The sequence below is a fragment of the Salmo salar genome, chromosome ssa02, assembly GCF_905237065.1.
Source record: "Salmo salar chromosome ssa02, Ssal_v3.1, whole genome shotgun sequence".
Lineage (NCBI taxonomy): Eukaryota > Metazoa > Chordata > Actinopteri > Salmoniformes > Salmonidae > Salmo > Salmo salar.
In genome coordinates, this window is record NC_059443.1 from 4,657,501 (window position 1) to 4,677,500 (window position 20,000).

Consider the following 20,000-nt stretch of genomic DNA (forward strand, 5'->3'; position numbering starts at 1 on the left):
GCCAGCTGGTTCTTCCTGTGTCATAGTTACTGTATTCCAGAAGGCCTACCAGCCAGCTGGTCCCTCCTGTGTCATAGTTACTGTATTCCAGAAGTTCTACCAGCCAGCTGGTCCCTCCTGTGCCATAGTTACTGTATTCCAGAAGGCCTACCAGCCAGCTGGTTCTTCCTGTGTCATAGTTACTGTATTCCAGAAGGTCTACCATCCAGCTGGTCCCTCCTGTGTAATAGTTACTGTATTCCAGAAGGCCTACCAGCCAGCTGGTCCCTCCTGTGTCCTAGTTACTGTATTCCAGAAGGCCTACCAGCCAGATAGACCCTCCTGTGTCATAGTTACTGTATTCCAGAAGGCCTACCAACAGAGTCCGTCCTTGTAGTCCACCTGAAAATCCTCATTTAGCCTACCTCAAATGTCTTTATAAGTCTTTATTCAGACTTGCTGAATATCCAAGACCAAAAGGTACACATCTACAATATAAGCCTAGCTGTGAACTGTGAATGTAAAAGCATATTTGAATCACGTGTTCTCAGTCACGTTCACTCCTCTCCCTCACAGAGTATACAAACATTGACAAACATGGCCACTGAGGCGTATCTAGGCCCGTCCCACTAGAGAACATCACATTAGCAGTTGTATTGTATTAGATATAATGAGGAAGAGGAAATGAGTGAAGAATGAAAGAGGTCAACCCATGTCTAAGCCAGCCAATAGCTGCAGCCTGCTGAGAGGTGCTGTGAGAAAGCAGAGGCATGACTAATTGTATAATTCAGTCACTCGTTTATTAACCATCTGTCTCTCTGATATCTGTCCTAACAGTACTCTGTCTCTCTGATATCTGTCCTAACAGTACTCTGTCTCTCTGATATCTGTCCTAACAGTACTCTGTCTCTCTGATATCTGTCCTAACAGTACTCTGTCTCTCTGATATCTGTTATTACAGTACTCTGTCTCTCTGATATCTGTCCTAACAGTAGTCTGTCTCTCTGATATCTGTCCTAACAGTACTCTGTCTCTCTGATATCTGTCCTAACAGTACTCTGTCTCTCTGATATCTGTTATTACAGTACTCTGTCTCTCTGATATCTGTTATTACAGTAGTCTGTCTCTCTGATATCTGTCCTAACAGTACTCTGTCTCTCTGATATCTGTCCTAACAGTACTCTGTCTCTCTGATATCTGTCCTAACAGTACTCTGTCTCTCTGATATCTGTCCTAACAGTACTCTGTCTCTCTGATATCTGTCCTAACAGTACTCTGTCTCTCTGATATCTGTCCTAACAGTACTCTGTCTCTCTGATATCTGTCCTAACAGTACTCTGTCTCTCTGATATCTGTCCTAACAGTACTCTGTCTCTCTGATATCTGTTATTACAGTAGTCTGTCTCTCTGATATCTGTCCTAACAGTACTCTGTCTCTCTGATATCTGTTATTACAGTACTCTGTCTCTCTGATATCTGTCAATACAGTACTCTGTCTCTCTGATATCTGTCAATACAGTACTCTGTCTCTCTGATATCTGTCAATACAGTAGTTTGTCTCTCTGATATCTGTTATTACAGTACTCTGTCTCTCTGATATCTGTTATTACAGTACTCTGTCTCTCTGATATCTGTCCTAACAGTACTCTGTCTCTTTGATATCTGTCAATACAGTAGTCTGTCTCTCTGATATCTGTCCTAACAGTACTCTGTCTCTCTGATACCTGTCAATACAGTAGTTTGTCTCTCTGATATCTGTCCTAACAGTACTCTGTCTCTCTGATATCTGTCCTAACAGTACTCTGTCTCTCTGATATCTGTCCTAACAGTACTCTGTCTCTCTGATATCTATCCTTACAGTACTCTGTCTCTCTGATATCTGTCCTAACAGTAGTCTGTCTCTCTGATATCTGTCAATACAGTACTCTGTGTCTCTGGTATCTGTCAATACAGTACTCTGTCTCTCTGATATCTGTTATTACAGTACTCTGTCTCTCTGATATCTGTTATTACAGTAGTCTGTCTCTCTGATATGTCAATACAGTACTCTGTCTCTCTGATATCTGTCCTAACAGTACTCTGTCTCTCTGATATCTGTTATTACAGTACTCTGTCTCTCTGATATCTGTCAATACAGTACTCTGTCTCTCTGATATCTGTCCTAACAGTACTCTGTCTCTCTGATATCTGTTATTACAGTACTCTGTCTCTCTGATATCTGTCAATACAGTACTCTGTCTCTCTGATATCTGTCCTAACAGTACTCTGTCTCTCTGATATCTGTCCTAACAGTACTCTGTCTCTCTGATATATATCCTTACAGTACTCTGTCTCTCTGATATCTATCCTTACAGTACTCTGTCTCTCTGATATCTGTCAATACAGTAGTCTGTCTCTCTGATATCTGTCAATACAGTAGTCTGTCTCTCTGATATCTATCCTTACAGTACTCTGTCTCTCTGATATCTGTCAAAAGTAGTTTGTCTCTCTGATATCTGTCAATACAGTACTCTGTCTCTCTGATATCTGTCAATACAGTACTCTGTCTCTCTGATATCTGTCAATACAGTACTCTGTCTCTCTGATATCTGTCCTAACAGTACTCTGTCTCTCTGATATCTGTCCTAACAGTAGTCTGTCTCTCTGATATCTATCCTTACAGTACTCTGTCTCTCTGATATCTGTCAATACAGTACTCTGTCTCTCTGATATCTGTCCAAACAGTACTCTGTCTCTCTGATATCTGTCCTAACAGTACTCTGTCTCTCTGATATCTGTCCTAACAGTACTCTGTCTCTCTGATATCTGTCCTAATAGTACTCTGTCTCTCTGATATCTGTTATTACACTAGTCTGTCTCTCTGATATCTGTTATTACAGTACTCTGTCTCTCTGATATCTGTTATTACAGTAATCTGTCTCTCTGATATCTGTTATTACAGTAGTCTGTCTCTCTGATATCTGTCAATACAGTAGTCTGTCTCTCTGATATCTGTCCTAACAGTACTCTGTCTCTCTGATATCTGTCCTTACAGTACTCTGTCTCTCTGATATCTGTCCTAACAGTACTCTGTCTCTCTGATATCTGTCCTAACAGTACTCTGTCTCTCTGATATCTGTCCTAACAGTACTCTGTCTCTCTGATATCTGTCCTTACAGTAGTCTGGATAACTCCAGTTATAGGTAGATCTGAGATAATGGATAACTCCAGTTCTAGGTAGATCTGAGATAATGGGATAACTCCAGTTATAGGTAGATCTGAGATAATGGATAACTCCAGTTATAGGTAGATCTGAGATAATGGGATAACTCCAGTTATAGGTAGATCTGAGATAATGGGATAACTCCAGTTATAGGTAGATCTGAGATAATGGATAACTCCAGTTATAGGTAGATCTGAGATAATGGGATAACTCCAGTTATAGGTAGATCTGAGATAATGGATAACTCCAGTTATAGGTAGATCTGAGATAATGGGATAACTCCAGTTATAGATCTGAGATAATGGATAACTCCAGTTATAGGTAGATCTGAGATAATGGGATAACTCCAGTTATAGGTAGATCTGAGATAATGGATAACTCCAGTTATAGGTAGATCTGAGATAATGGGATAACTCTAGTTATAGGTAGATCTGAGATAATGGATAACTCCAGTTATAGGTAGATATGGGATAACTCCAGTTATAGGTAGATATGGGATAACTCCAGTTATAGGTAGATATGGGATAACTCCAGTTATAAGTAGATCTGAGATAATGATACTGTGATAAAGAGGAACATAAACAACACATTCTACACAGCTAGTTAGCTCTGCTGGTGCTCTTCTTCATAGACCATGTTAAGACTGTAGACAATGACTCTAGGACCATGTGTTAAGACTGTAGACAATGACTCTAGGACCATGTGTTAAGACTGTAAACAATGACTCTAGGGCCATGTGTTAAGACTGTAGACAATGACTCTAGGACCATGTGTTAAGACTGTAGACAATGACTCTAGGACCATGTGTTAAGACTGTAGACAATGACTCTAGGACCATGTATTAAGACTGTAGACAATGACTCTAGGACCATGTGTTAAGACTGTAGACAATGACTCTAGGACCATGTGTTAAGACTGTAGACAATGACTCTAGGGCCATGTGTTAAGACTGTAGACAATGACTCTAGGACCATGTGTTAAGACTGTAGACAATGACTCTAGGACCATGTGTTAAGACTGTAGACAATGACTCTAGGGCCATGTGTTAACACTGCATGCTCAGTCCAGCAGAGACTACAGAGATGATGCAAGACCTGCTGCCAAGATGCAATCTTAACTGCATATCATCACGTCAAATACACACAGTCAATCAGTGTCATGTTGACAGTAATGATGCATCTGAACGGTGCAGGGCTGTAGTAAAACCCTGCCATGACCACTGTTAAAGTTACACACTCAGGGTGGGTTGGATGATAGGCTTCACAGACCTCGTGTGTGTGTGTGTGTGTGTGTGTGTGTGTGTGTGTGTGTGTGTGTGTGTGTGTGTGTGTGTGTGTGTGTGTGTGTGTGTGTGTGTGTGTGTGCCTGTCTGAGTGCGGGTGGGTGTGTGGTTGTGTGTGTGTGTGTGTGTGTGCGCTTGTGTGTATGCGTATGTGCTTGTGATTGTGTGTGTGTGTAGACAGAGCTCAGAGCAGGGATTAAACCAAGGCCCCTGGACAATGGACACAGCACCACACCTAACATAACCTTACCTAAACACACAGACCTGGCTGCTGCTGCTGCTGCAGGCTATTGTTCACAGAGACAGACACTCACAGAGGAAGACAGCCCCACTGTGGTGGTGGTGGGAGGCTGGTTCTAAACCAACATGAACTGTGAACTGAGTCTTACAGGAGAGTAAAACTAAGTAGAAAGAGAGAAGGAAAAGAACAGAGAAGTAGAGGGGAAATACAGAGAGAGAGAGAGAGAGAGAGAGAGAGAGAAAAAGAGAGAGAGAGGAAAGAGAGCGAGGAGAGAGAGACCGAGGAAATTGAATTGAGAGAGAGAAAGAGAGAGAGAGAGAGAGAGAGAGAGAGAGAAAGAGAGAGAGAGAGAGAGAGAGAAGAGAGAGAAAGAGATCAGGAGAAACCAGACCAGACTGATCAGAGGAAACCAGACCAGACTGATCAGAGGAAACCAGACCAGACTGATCAGAGGAAACCAGACCAGACTGAGCTGAGGAAACCAGACCAGACTGATCAGAGGAAACCAGACCAGACTGATCAGAGGAAACCAGACCAGACTGATCAGAGGAAACCAGACCAGACTGATCAGAGGAAACCAGACCAGACTGATCAGAGGAAACCAGACCAGACTGATCAGAGGAAACCAGACCAGACTGATCAGAGGAGACCACACCAGACTGATCAGAGGAGACCACACCAGACTGATCAGAGGAGACCACACCAGACTGATCAGGAGAAACCAGACCAGACTGAGCAGGAGGAAACCAGACCAGACTGAGCAGGAGGAAACCAGACTAGACTGAGCAGGAGGAAACCAGACTAGACTGAGCAGGAGGAAAACACACCAGACTGATCAGAGGAAACCAGACCAGACTGAGTAGAGGAAGAGGAAACCAGACCAGACTGATCAGAGGAAACCAGACTAGACTGATCAGAGGAAACCGGACTAGACTGATCAGAGGAAACCAGACTAGACTGATCATAGGAAACCAGACTAGACTGATCATAGGAAACCAGACTAGACTGATCAGAGGAGACCACACCAGACTGATCAGAGGAAACCAGACCAGACTGATCAGAAGAACCCAGACCAGTCTGATCAGAGGAAACCAGACCAGACTGATCAGAGGAAACCAGACCAGACTGATCTGAGGAAACGATACCAGACTGATCAGAGGAGACCAGACCAGACTGATCAGAGGAAACCAGACCAGACTGATCAGAGGAAACCAGACCAGACTGATCAGAGGAAACCAGACCAGACTGATCAGAGGAAACTAGACCAGACTGATCTGAGGAAACCAGACTAGACTGATCAGAGGAAACCAGACTAGAGATCTGAGGAAACCAGACCAGATGATCAGAGGAAACCAGACCAGACTGATCTGAGGAAACCAGACTAGACTGATCAGAGGAAACTAGACCAGACTGATCTGAGGAAACCAGACCAGACTGATCAGAGGAGACCAGACTAGACTGATCTGAGGTAACCAGACCAGATTGATCTGAGAAACCAGACCAGACTATCTGAGGAAACCAGACTAGATTGATCAGAGGAAACCAGACCAGACTGATCTGAGGAAACCAGACTAGACTGATCAGAGGAAACTAGACAGGACGAGGCTCATAGAAAGCCAGACGGTGGGTCAGATCGATTCCACCATTTTCATAAACAAGCTGAAGCCTGCCTGGAGCGCAGCACGCTATCAAAACAACCACAGGCTGAGAGGCCCCAGCAGAGATACCTCTGACGGGGAGAGAGAGAGAGAGAGAGAGAGAGAGAGAGAGAGAGAGAGAGAGAGAAGGAGGGGAGAGAGAGAGAGAGAGAGAGAGGAGGGGAGAGAGAGAGAGAGAGAGAGAGAGAGAGAGAGAGAGAGAGAGAGAGAGAGAGAGAGAGAGAGAGAGAGAGAGAGAGAGAGAGAGAGAGAGAGAGAGAGAGGGTAGGAGGGGAGATATAGCGAGAGACCCCTACAGACCAACTCTTACAGAGGGTAGGAGGGGAGAAAGGCAGAGAGAGAGAGAGAGAGAGAGAGAGAGAGAGAGAGAGAGAGAGAGAGGGTAGGAGGGAGGAAGAGATTTTACGCTGGCCTCAGAGACGGCTACTAATCTGTAGCTGAATAATCTCCTCTCCTACTGCTAAAATGCATCCTCTCCAGGCCGTGATAGTCAGTCACACTGATAAGAGTATCCTGTACATTCCTCCTGTAAGACCTGGCGTAGATCTATGTCCAGGCCGTGATAGTCAGTCACACTGATAAGAGTATCCTGTACATTCCTCCTGTAAGACCTGGCATAGATCTATGTCCAGGCCGTGATAGTCAGACACACTGAAAAGAGTATCCTGTACATTCCTCCTGTAAGACCTGGCTTAGATCTGTGTCCAGGCCGTGATAGTCAGTCACACTGATGAGAGGATCCAGGACATCCTCAGTCTGGATTCAATGAACATCGTTCTGTGGAATAACTTCAGAACTTCTGACTGTAGTTACTGTATCTATTGTCGGATAACAAATTAATTTATGAGGATTCAATGTAAGAATCTGTTCAGTGGACATTCGACAACTCCAGGGTGCGTTGGTAAATACACTGCTGTCCTATCAACCAGTGACCTGGGATTCAGTGGAGGTGATCCTCCGGGGTCCAGTGGAGGTGATCCTCTAGGGGTCCAGTGGAGGTGATCCTCTAGGGGTCCAGTGGAGGTGATCCTCTAGGGGTCCAGTGGAGGTGATCCTCTAGGGGTCCAGTGGAGGTGATCCTCTAGGGGTCCAGTGGAGGTGATCCTCTAGGGGTCCAGTGGAGGTGATCCTCTAGGGGTCCAGTGGAGGTGATCCTCCGGGGTCCAGTGGAGGTGATCCTCTAGGGGTCCAGTGGAGGTGATCCTCTAGGGGTCCAGTGGAGGTGATCCTCTAGGGGTCCAGTGGAGGTGATCCTCTAGGGGTCCAGTGGAGGCGATCCTCTAGGGGTCCAGTGGAGGTGATCCTCTAGGGGTCCAGTGGAGGTGATCCTCTAGGGGTCCAGTGGTGGTGATCCTCTAGGGGTCCAGTGGAGGTGATCCTCTAGGGGTCCAGTGGAGGTGATCCTCTAGGGGGCCAGTGGAGGTGATCCTCTAGGATCCAGCGGAGGTGATCCTCTAGGATCCAGTGGAGGTGATCCTCTAGGGGTCCAGTGGAGGTGATCCTCTAGGGGTCCAGTGGAGGTGATCCTCTAGGGGTCCAGTGGAGGTGATCCTCTAGGGGTCCAGTGGAGGTGATCCTCTAGGGGTCCAGTGGAGGTGATCCTCTAGGGGTCCAGTGGAGGTGATCCTCTAGGGGTCCAGTGGAGGTGATCCTCCGGGGGCCAGTGGAGGTGATCCTCTAGGGGTCCAGCGGAGGTGATCCTCTAGGATCCAGTGGAGGTGATCCTCTAGGGGTCCAGTGGAGGTGATCCTCTAGGGGTCCAGTGGAGGTGATCCTCCGGGGTCCAGTGGAGGTGATCCTCTAGGGGTCCAGTGGAGGTGATCCTCTAGGGGTCCAGTGGAGGTGATCCTCTAGGGGTCCAGTGGAGGTGATCCTCTAGGGGTCCAGTGGAGGTGATCCTCCGGGGTCCAGTGGAGGTGATCCTCCGGGGTCCAGTGGAGGTGATCCTCTAGGGGTCCAGTGGAGGTGATCCTCTAGGGGTCCAGTGGAGGTGATCCTCTAGGGGTCCAGTGGAGGCGATCCTCTGGGGGTCCAGTGGAGGTGATCCTCTAGGGGTCCAGTGGAGGTGATCCTCTAGGGGTCCAGTGGAGGTGATCCTCTAGGGGTCCAGTGGAGGTGATCCTCTAGGGGTCCAGTGGAGGTGATCCTCCGGGGGTCCAGTGGAGGTGATCCTCTAGGGGTCCAGTGGAGGTGATCCTCTAGGGGTCCAGTGGAGGTGATCCTCTAGGGGTCCAGTGGAGGTGATCCTCTAGGGGTCCAGTGGAGGTGATCCTCTAGGGGTCCAGTGGAGGTGATCCTCTAGGGGTCCAGTGGAGGTGATCCTCTAGGGGTCCAGTGGAGGTGATCCTCTAGGGGTCCAGTGGAGGTGATCCTCTAGGGGTCCAGTGGAGGTGATCCTCTAGGGGTCCAGTGGAGGTGATCCTCTAGGGGTCCAGTGGAGGTGATCCTCTAGGGGTCCAGTGGAGGTGATCCTCTAGGGGTCCAGTGGAGGTGATCCTCTAGGGGTCCAGTGGAGGTGATCCTCTGGGGTCCAGTGGAGGTGATCCTCTAGGGGTCCAGTGGAGGTGATCCTCTCGGGGTCCAGTGGAGGTGATCCTCCGGGGTCCAGTGGAGGTGATCCTCTAGGGGTCCAGTGGAGGTGATCCTCTAGGGGTCCAGTGGAGGTGATCCTCTGGGGTCCAGTGGAGGTGATCCTCTGGGGGTCCAGTGGAGGTGATCCTCTAGGGGTCCAGTGGAGGTGATCCTCTGGGGGTCCAGTGGAGGTGATCCTCTAGGGGTCCAGTGGAGGTGATCCTCCGGGGTCCAGTGGAGGTGATCCTCTGGGGTCCAGTGGAGGTGATCCTCTAGGGGTCCAGTGGAGGTGATCCTCTAGGGGTCCAGTGGAGGTGATCCTCTAGGGGTCCAGTGGAGGTGATCCTCTAGGGGTCCAGTGGAGGTGATCCTCTAGGGGTCCAGTGGAGGTGATCCTCTAGGGGTCCAGTGGAGGTGATCCTCTAGGGGTCCAGTGGAGGTGATCCTCTAGGGGTCCAGTGGAGGTGATCCTCTAGGGGTCCAGTGGAGGTGATCCTCTAGGGGTCCAGTGGAGGTGATCCTCTAGGGGTCCAGTGGAGGTGATCCTCTAGGGGTCCAGTGGAGGTGATCCTCTAGGGGTCCAGTGGAGGTGATCCTCTAGGGGTCCAGTGGAGGTGATCCTCTAGGGGTCCAGTGGAGGTGATCCTCCAGGGGTCCAGTGGAGGTGATCCTCTAGGGGTCCAGTGGAGGTGATCCTCTAGGGGTCCAGTGGAGGTGATCCTCTAGGGGTCCAGTGGAGGTGATCCTCTAGGGGGTCCAGTGGAGGTGATCCTCTAGGGGTCCAGTGGAGGTGATCCTCTAGGGGTCCAGTGGAGGTGATCCTCTAGGGGTCCAGTGGAGGTGATCCTCTAGGGGTCCAGTGGAGGTGATCCTCTAGGGGTCCAGTGGAGGTGATCCTCCGGGGGTCCAGTGGAGGTGATCCTCTAGGGGTCCAGTGGAGGCGATCCTCTAGGGGTCCAGTGGAGGTGATCCTCTAGGGGTCCAGTGGAGGTGATCCTCTAGGGGTCCAGTGGAGGTGATCCTCTAGGGGTCCAGTGGAGGTGATCCTCTAGGGGTCCAGTGGAGGTGATCCTCCAGGGGTCCAGTGGAGGTGATCCTCTAGGGGTCCAGTGGAGGTGATCCTCTAGGGGTCCAGTGGAGGTGATCCTCTAGGGGTCCAGTGGAGGTGATCCTCTAGGGGTCCAGTGGAGGTGATCCTCTAGGGGTCCAGTGGAGGTGATCCTCTAGGGGTCCAGTGGAGGTGATCCTCTAGGGGTCCAGTGGAGGTGATCCTCTAGGGGTCCAGTGGAGGTGATCCTCTAGGGGTCCAGTGGAGGTGATCCTCTAGGGGTCCAGTGGAGGTGATCCTCCGGGGTCCAGTGGAGGCGATCCTCCGGGGTCCAGTGGTGGTGAGCCTCTAGGGCCAGTGGAGGTGATCCTCTAGGGCCAGTGGAGGTGATCCTCTAGGGTCCAGTGGAGGCGATCCTCTGGGGTCCAGTGGAGGCGATCCTCCAGGGTCCAGTGGAGGCGATCCTCCGGGGTCCAGTGGAGGCGATCCTCCGGGGTCCAGTGGAGGCGATCCTCCGGGGTCCAGTGGAGGTGATCCTCTAGGGGTCCAGTGGAGGTGATTCTAGGGTCCAGTGGAGGTGATCCTCTAGGGTCCAGTGGAGGTGATCCTCTAGGATCCAGCGGAGGTGATCCCTGAGAGTAATCAGTCTCAGTGCCACTGCTTAGCATCACATGTAGGGGTTCCAGAGATCACCAGGGGTCACTAGGACCACATGTAGGGGTTCCAAAGATCACCAGGGGTCACTAGGACCACGTGTAGGGGTTCCAGAGATCACCAGGGGTCACTAGGACCACGTGTAGGGGTTCCAGAGATCACCAGGGGTCACTAGGACCACGTGTAAGGGTTACCAGAGATCACCAGGGGTCACTAGGACCACGTGTAGGGGTTACCAGAGATCACCAGGGGTCACTAGGACCGCGTGTAGGGATTACCAGAGATCACCAGGGGTCACTAGGACCACGTGTAGGGGTTCCAGAGATCACCAGGGGTCACTAGGACCACGTGTAGGGGTTCCAGAGATCAACAGGGGTCACTAGGACCACGTGAAGGGGTTCCAGAGATCACCAGGGGTCACTAGGACCACGTGTAGGGGTTCCAGAGATCACCAGGGGTCACTAGGACCACGTGTAGGGATTACCAGAGATCACCAGGGGTCACTAGGACCACGTGTAGGGGTTCCAGAGATCACCAGCGGTCACTAGGACCACGTGAAAGGGTTCCAGAGATCACCAGGGGTCACTAGGACCACCAGAAGGGGTTCCAGAGATCACCAGGGGTCACTAGGACCACGTGAAGGGGTTCCAGAGATCACCAGGGGTCACTAAGACCACCAGAAGGGGTTCCAGAGATCACCAAGGGTCACTAGGACCACGTGAAGGGGTTCCAGAGATCACCAGGGGTCACTAGGACCGCGTGTAGGGATTACCAGAGATCACCAGGGGTCACTAGGACCACGTGTAGGGGTTCCAGAGATCACCAGGGGTCACTAGGACCACGTGTAGGGGTTCCAGAGATCACCAGGGGTCACTAGGACCACGTGTAGGGGTTCCAGAGATCAACAGGGGTCACTAGGACCACGTGAAGGGGTTCCAGAGATCACCAGGGGTCACTAGGACCACGTGTAGGGGTTCCAGAGATCACCAGGGGTCACTAGGACCACGTGTAGGGATTACCAGAGATCACCAGGGGTCACTAGGACCACGTGTAGGGGTTCCAGAGATCACCAGCGGTCACTAGGACCACGTGAAAGGGTTCCAGAGATCACCAGGGGTCACTAGGACCACCAGAAGGGGTTCCAGAGATCACCAGGGGTCACTAGGACCACGTGAAGGGGTTCCAGAGATCACCAGGGGTCACTAAGACCACCAGAAGGGGTTCCAGAGATCACCAAGGGTCACTAGGACCACGTGAAGCGGTTCCAGAGATCACCACATTCACTAGGACCACGTGTAGGGGTTCCAGAGATCACCAGGGGTCACTAGGACCACGTGTAGGGATTACCAGAGATCACCAGGGGTCACTAGGACCACGTATAGGGGTTCCAGAGATCACCAGCGGTCACTAGGACCACGTGAAGGGGTTCCAGAGATCACCAGGGGTCACTAGGACCACCAGAAGGGGTTCCAGAGATCACCAGGGATCACTAGGACCACGTGAAGGGGTTCCAGAGATCACCAGGGGTCACTAAGACCACCAGAAGGGGTTCCAGAGATCACCAGGGGTCACTAGGACCACGTGTAGGGGTTCCAGAGATCACCAGGGGTCACTAAGACCACCAGAAGGGGTTCCAGAGATCACCAGGGGTCACTAAGACCACCAGAAGGGGTTCCAGAGATCACCAGGGGTCACTAGGACCACGTGAAAGGGTTCCAGAGATCACCAGGGGTCACTAAGACCACCAGAAGGGGTTCCAGAGATCACCAGGGGTCACTAGGACCACCAGAAGGGGTTCCAGAGATCACCAGGACCATGTGAAGGGGTTCCAGAGATCACCAGAGGTCACTAGGACCACATGTAGGGGTTACCAGAGATCACCAGGGGTCACTAGGACCACGTGTAGGGGTTCCAGAGATCACCAGCGGTCACTAGGACCACGTGTAGGGGTTCCAGAGATCACCAGGGGTCACTAGGGGTCAGCAGGCTTTCCTCGGGTCAAGTTCCATTGACATCTCTAATCTACTAACAATGCCAGGGGGAGAGAGGAGAGAGAGGAGAGGAGAGGAGATGAAAGTAGAGGAGAGGGGTACAGAATAGAGTAGACAGCTCTGGACAGAAGTATTACACTAACAGTCTACAGGGAAAAGGTTAGTGTTTCAGAACAGCTCCAGAAGTATTACACTAACAGTCTACAGGGAAAAGGTTAGTGTTTCAGAACAGCTCCAGAAGTATTACACTAACAGTCTACAGGGAAAAGGTTAGTGTTTCAGAACAGCTCCAGAATTATTACACTAACAGTCTACAGGGAAAAGGTTAGTGTTTCAGAACAGCTCCAGAAGTATTACACTAACAGTCTATAGGGAAAAGGTTAGTGTTTCAGAACAGCTCCAGAAGTATTACACTAACAGTCTATAGGGAAAAGGTTAGTGTTTCAGAACAGCTCCAGAAGTATTACACTAACAGTCTACAGGGAAAAGGTTAGTGTTTCAGAACAGCTCCAGAAGTATTACACTAACAGTCTACAGGGAAAAGGTTAGTGTTTCAGAACAGCTCCAGAAGTATTACACTAACAGTCTATAGGGAAAAGGTTAGTGTTTCAGAACAGGGGACACTGTAAGCCGATATAGACACACAGCTGACAGACCATCTGTTAACGTGGTACATCTGTACTGTATTACTGTGTTGTGGCTCCATATGAAAACAAGGTCCAGTGGACTGTGAACAAGGGCCAGTGGACTGTGAACAAGGGCCAGTGGACTGTGACTAAGGGCCAGTGGACTGTGACTAAGGGCCAGTGGACTGTGAACAAGGGCCAGTGGACTGTGAACAAGGGCCAGTGGACTGTGACTAAGGGCCAGTGGACTGTGACTAAGGGCCAGTGGACTGTGACTAAGGGCCAGTGGACTGTGACCAAGGGCCAGTGGACTGTGACTAAGGGCCAGTGGACTGTGAACAAGGTCCAGTGGACTGTGAACAAGGTCCAGTGGACTGTGAACAAGGTCCAGTGGACTGTGAACAAGGTCCAGTGGACTGTGAACAAGGTCCAGTGGACTGTGAACAAGGTCCAGTGGACTGTGACCAAGGTCCAGTGGACTGTGAACAAGGTCCAGTGGACTGTGACTAAGGGCTAGTGGGCTGTGAACAAGGGCCAGCGGGCTGTGATTTTTAATGTATTTATTTAACAAGGCACACAGTTGAAGAATTAACACAATCAGCTAACGAATGAGATGCAGTGAGTCAGAAGAAGCCGTCTGTCCGTCTGTTACCTGATTAACACCGTCAGAACCACCACACACTCAATCAACTCAACTGAAAAAGTATTTCAAAAATATTGAAATTGGAAGCTGTTCTTGTACAGCCTGTGTGCCAGCCAGAGTAGTTTCCTAGTTGACCTAGAAGAGACAGGACTATGAGCTGTAGGTGACCAGCCAGAGTAGTTTCCTAGTTGACCTAGAAGAGACAGGCCTATGAGCTGTAGGTGACCAGAGTAGTTTCCTAGTTGACCTAGAAGAGACAGGACTATGAGCTGTAGGTGACCAGAGTAGTTTCCTAGTTGACCTAGAAGAGACAGGCCTATGAGCTGTAGGTGACCAGCCAGAGTAGTTTCCTAGTTGACCTAGAAGAGACAGGCCTATGAGCTGTAGGTGACCAGAGTAGTTTCCTAGTTGACCTAGAAGAGACAGGACTATGAGCTGTAGGTGACCAGCCAGAGTAGTTTCCTAGTTGACCTAGAAGAGACAGGCCTATGAGCTGTAGGTGACCAGAGTAGTTTCCTAGTTGACCTAGAAGAGACAGGACTATGAGCTGTAGGTGACCAGAGTAGTTTCCTAGTTGACCTAGAAGAGACAGGACTATGAGCTGTAGGTGACCAGAGTAGTTTCCTAGTTGACCTAGAAGAGACAGGCCTATGAGCTGTAGGTGACCAGAGTAGTTTCCTAGTTGACCTAGAAGAGACAGGACTATGAGCTGTAGGTGACCAGAGTAGTTTCCTAGTTGACCTAGAAGAGACAGGACTATGAGCTGTAGGTGACCAGCCAGAGTAGTTTCCTAGTTGACCTAGAAGAGACAGGCCTATGAGCTGTAGGTGACCAGAGTAGTTTCCTAGTTGACCTAGAAGAGACAGGCCTATGAGCTGTAGGTGACCAGAGTAGTTTCCTAGTTGACCTAGAAGAGACAGGACTATGAGCTGTAGGTGACCAGCAAGTAGTTTCCTAGTTGACCTAGAAGAGACAGGCCTATGAGCTGTAGGTGACCAGAGTAGTTTCCTAGTTGACCTAGAAGAGACAGGCCTATGAGCTGTAGGTGACCAGCAGTAGTTTCCTAGTTGACCTAGAAGAGACAGGCCTATGAGCTGTAGGTGACCAGCAGAGTAGTTTCCTAGTTGACCTAGAAGAGACAGGCCTATGAGCTGTAGGTGACCAGAGTAGTTTCCTAGTTGACCTAGAAGAGACAGGACTATGAGCTGTAGGTGACCAGCCAGAGTAGTTTCCTAGTTGACCTAGAAGAGACAGGCCTATGAGCTGTAGGTGACCAGAGTAGTTTCCTAGTTGACCTAGAAGAGACAGGCCTATGAGCTGTAGGTGACCAGAGTAGTTTCCTAGTTGACCTAGAAGAGACAGGACTATGAGCTGTAGGTGACCAGCCAGAGTAGTTTCCTAGTTGACCTAGAAGAGACAGGACTATGAGCTGTAGGTGACCAGAGTAGTTTCCTAGTTGACCTAGAAGAGACAGGCCTATGAGCTGTAGGTGACCAGAGTAGTTTCCTAGTTGACCTAGAAGAGACAGGACTATGAGCTGTAGGTGACCAGAGTAGTTTCCTAGTTGACCTAGAAGAGACAGGACTATGAGCTGTAGGTGACCAGAGTAGTTTCCTAGTTGACCTAGAAGAGACAGGACTATGAGCTGTAGGTGACCAGAGTAGTTTCCTAGTTGACCTAGAAGAGACAGGCCTATGAGCTGTAGGTGACCAGAGTAGTTTCCTAGTTGACCTAGAAGAGACAGGCCTATGAGCTGTAGGTGACCAGAGTAGTTTCCTAGTTGACCTAGAAGAGACAGGACTATGAGCTGTAGGTGACCAGAGTAGTTTCCTAGTTGACCTAGAAGAGACAGGACTATGAGCTGTAGGTGACCAGAGTAGTTTCCTAGTTGACCTAGAAGAGACAGGACTATGAGCTGTAGGTGACCAGAGTAGTTTCCTAGTTGACCTAGAAGAGACAGGACTATGAGCTGTAGGTGACCAGCCAGAGTAGTTTCCTAGTTGACCTAGAAGAGACAGGACTATGAGCTGTAGGTGACCAGAGTAGTTTCCTAGTTGACCTAGAAGAGACAGGCCTATGAGCTGTAGGTGACCAGAGTAGTTTCCTAGTTGACCTAGAAGAGACAGGCCTATGAGCTGTAGGTGACCAGCCAGAGTAGTTTCCTAGTTGACCTAGAAGAGACAGGCCTATGAGCTGTAGGTGACCAGCCAGAGTAGTTTCCTAGTTGACCTAGAAGAGACAGGCCTATGAGCTGTAGGTGACCAGAGTAGTTTCCTAGTTGACCTAGAAGAGACAGGCCTATGAGCTGTAGGTGACCAGAGTAGTTTCCTAGTTGACCTAGAAGAGACAGGACTATGAGCTGTAGGTGACCAGCCAGAGTAGTTTCCTAGTTGACCTAGAAGAGACAGGACTATGAGCTGTAGGTGACCAGGAGTAGTTTCCTAGTTGACCTAGAAGAGACAGGACTATGAGCTGTAGGTGACCAGAGTAGTTTCCTAGTTGACCTAGAAGAGACAGGACTATGAGCTGTAGGTGACCAGCCAGAGTAGTTTCCTAGTTGACCTAGAAGAGACAGGACTATGAGCTGTAGCTGGCTGTTCTTACCTTGCTGGGGATGCGTGCAGTCAGGAGGTAGGCCCGATGAGATGCAAGAGCCTAGAAAAACAGAGAGATAATAAACAAATAAGTAGAACATCACACAGCAACTACAAGGCAGGAGTAGATCATCACACAGCAACTACAATGCAGCAGTAGAACATCACACAGCAACTACAAGGCAGGAGTAGATCATCACACAGCAACTACAAGGCAGGAGTAGAACATCACACAGCAACTACAAGGCAGGAGTAGAACATCACACAGCAACTACAAGGCAGGAGTAGATCATCACACAGCAACTACAAGGCAGTAGTAGATCATCACACAGCAACTACAAGGCAGGAGTAGAACATCACACAGCAACTACAAGGCAGGAGTAGAACATCACACAGCAACTACAAGGCAGGAGTAGAACATCACACAGCAACTACAAGGCAGGAGTAGAACATCACACAGCAACTACAAGGCAGGAGTAGAACATCACACAGCAACTACAAGGCAGCAACAAGTATCAAAAAGTTACCATGACGAAAATACCTTCCTGAACATGTGTGACAGGTTGAGAATAAATACACTAACAGACAAGCACATTCCTGACTTGACATTCACAGAGAGTTTGCCTGATAGAACAGAACAGAAACAGGGAAGGATGGGGAAAACCCCAAGGGGAAAATGAGGAAGATACGGGGGAACACACCAGTCACCAGCCGAGTCAAAAGGAAAAGTTTTCTACCATGTCATGTTTAAAAACAAGGCCTGGGCAAGATGGCCTCCTTCCAGCAGAAGAGGACAGTGACGGATATTTGTTTTGGCTGAGGGACATTTAGAGTGACCCCACAGGGCCTGAGAACAGGGGGAAAAGAATGGAGGGAGAGAGAGAATGAGAGAGCCAAAGTGAGAGAAGAGAGAGACAGATAGAGGGACGGGCTCGTCTTGCTGGGTCTCCTCTCCCCCTGACGTGACTAGATTCAGAGAGACAACCTCTGTGTGCTGTGGCCTCATCTCTCTCTCTCTCTTTCTCTCTCTTAATAAAGAGCACCAATTGCTCATGGTTTTGTGTACAATTCTTAAAACATAGGAAAAATACCGGAATAGTCTCTCTCTCTCAGGAAGAATCCTTACAACAAAAATCTATGATTCTAAACCAAACCATTACAACACATCACCATGTCTGTGTTCCAAATGGAACCCTATTTCCTATATAGTGGACTACTGTGTTGAAATGGAACCCTATTTCCTATATAGTGGACTACTGTGTTCCAAATGGAACCCTATTTCCTATATAGTGGACTACTGTGTTCCAAATGGAACCCTATTTCCTATATAGTGGACTACTGTGTTCCAAATGGAACCCTATTTCCTATATAGTGGACTACTGTGTTCCAAATGGAACCCTATTTCCTATAAAGTGGACTACTGTGTTCCAAATGGAACCCTATTTCCTATATAGTGGACTACTGTGTTCCAAATGGAACCCTATTTCCTATAAAGTGGACTACTGCGTTGAAATGGAACCCTATTTCCTATATAGTGGACTACTGCGTTGAAATGGAACCCTATTTCCTATATAGTGGACTACTGTGTTCCAAATGGAACCCTATTTCCTATAAAGTGGACTACTGTGTTCCAAATGGAACCCTATTTCCTATATAGTGGACTACTGCGTTGAAATGGAACCCTATTTCCTATATAGTGGACTACTGCGTTGAAATGGAACCCTATTTCCTATATAGTGGACTACTGCGTTGAAATGGAACCCTATTTCCTATATAGTGGACTACTGTGTTCCAAATGGAACCCTATTTCCTATATAGTGGACTGCTGGGGTCCTAAATGGAACCCTATTTCCTATATAGTGGACTACTGTGTTCCAAATGGAACCCTATTTCCTATATAGTGGACTACTGCGTTGAAATGGAACCCTATTTCCTATATAGTGGACTACTGCGTTGAAATGGAACCCTATTTCCTATATAGTGGACTACTGCGTTGAAATGGAACCCTATTTCCTATATAGTGGACTACTGCGTTGAAATGGCAACCTATTTGGAATGCAGAAAAATATTTTATTTTCTCTATAATCTGCCTGATTCAGTTCCCTGTCCTCAACAGAGTGATTCAGTTCCCTGTCCTCCACAGTAGAGGTCGACCGATTGATCGAAAGGGCCGATTAATTAGGGCCGATTTCAAGTTTTCATAACAATCGGTAATCGGTATTTTTGGACACCGATTTGCCGATTTTTATATATATATATTTTTTAAACCTTTATTTAACTAGGCAAGTCAGTTAAGAACACATTCTTATTTACAATGATGGCCTAGGAACGGTGGGTTAACTACCTTGTTCAGGGGCAGAACGACAGATTTTTACCTTGTCAGCTTGGGGATGCAACCTTACGTTAACTAGCCCAACGCTCTAACCACCTGCTTTACGTTGCCAAGGTAAGTTGCTAGCTAGCATTAAACTTATCTTACAAAAAAACAATCAATCAATCATAAACACTAGTTAACTACACATGGTTGATGATATTACTAGTTTATCTAGCCTGTCCTGCTTTGCATATAATCGATGCGGTGCGCATTCGCGAAAAAGGACTGTCTTTGCTCCGACGTGTACCCAACCATAAACATCAATGTCTTTCTTAAAATCAATACACAAGTATATATTTTTAGACCTGCATATTTAGTTAATATTGCCTGCTAACATGAATTTCTTTTAACTAGGGAAAATGTGTCACTTCTCTTGCAAACAGAGTCAGGGTATATGCGACAGTTTGGGCCGCCTGGCTTGTTGCGAACTGTGAAGACTATTTCTTCCTAACAAAGACAGCAGACTTCGCCAAACGGGGGATGATTTAACAAAAGCGCATTTGCGAAAAAAAGCACAATCGTTGCACGACTGTACCTAACCATAAACATCAATGCCTTTCTTAAAATCAATACACAAGTATATATTTTTAAACCTGCATATTTAGCTAAAAGAAATCCAGGTTAGCAGGCAATATTAACCAGGTGAAATTGTGTCAGTTCTCTTGCGTTCGTTGCACGCAGAATCAGGGCATACAGAATCTGGCTCGTTGCGAACTAATTTGCCAGAATTTTACGGAACTATGAAATAACATTGTAGGTTGTGCGATGTAACAGGAATATTTAGACTTATGGATGCCACCCGTTAGATAAAATACGGAACGGTTCCGTATGTCACTGAAAGAATAATGTTTTCGAGATGATAGTTTCGGGATTTGAACATATTAATGACCTAAGGTTTATTATATTATAGTTAAGTCTATGATTTGATATTTGATAGAGCAGTCTGACTGAGCGGTGGTAGGCAGCAGCAGGCTCGTAATAGTCAAAGGTATATGGTTTAGAGAGAAATAGTCAACGCGTCATAATTCCTGTAATAACTTGCGGCTGAGCTTGAAAGGGGTTCCTTCGTTATTTTACCGTTCATGTCTTCCATAGAGAATGTCTTGATCTACTTCAAATAAGGTCTGTGTTTTGTGC

At 48.2% G+C, this 20,000-nt stretch overlaps 1 protein-coding gene across 5 annotated transcripts in view; it reads right to left on the bottom strand.

Annotated features, from left to right (window-relative positions):
* Positions 1–20,000, bottom strand: part of LOC106572945 (F-actin-uncapping protein LRRC16A) — a 307,628-nt gene that overhangs the window by 231,983 nt on the left and 55,645 nt on the right. For all 5 annotated transcript variants that reach the window (XM_045696617.1, XM_045696616.1, XM_045696613.1 and 2 more), the window contains exon 3: positions 16,500–16,550. In XM_045696617.1, coding sequence (XP_045552573.1) covers positions 16,500–16,550 — 51 coding nt within the window. The remainder of the gene's footprint in view (positions 1–16,499; positions 16,551–20,000) is intronic.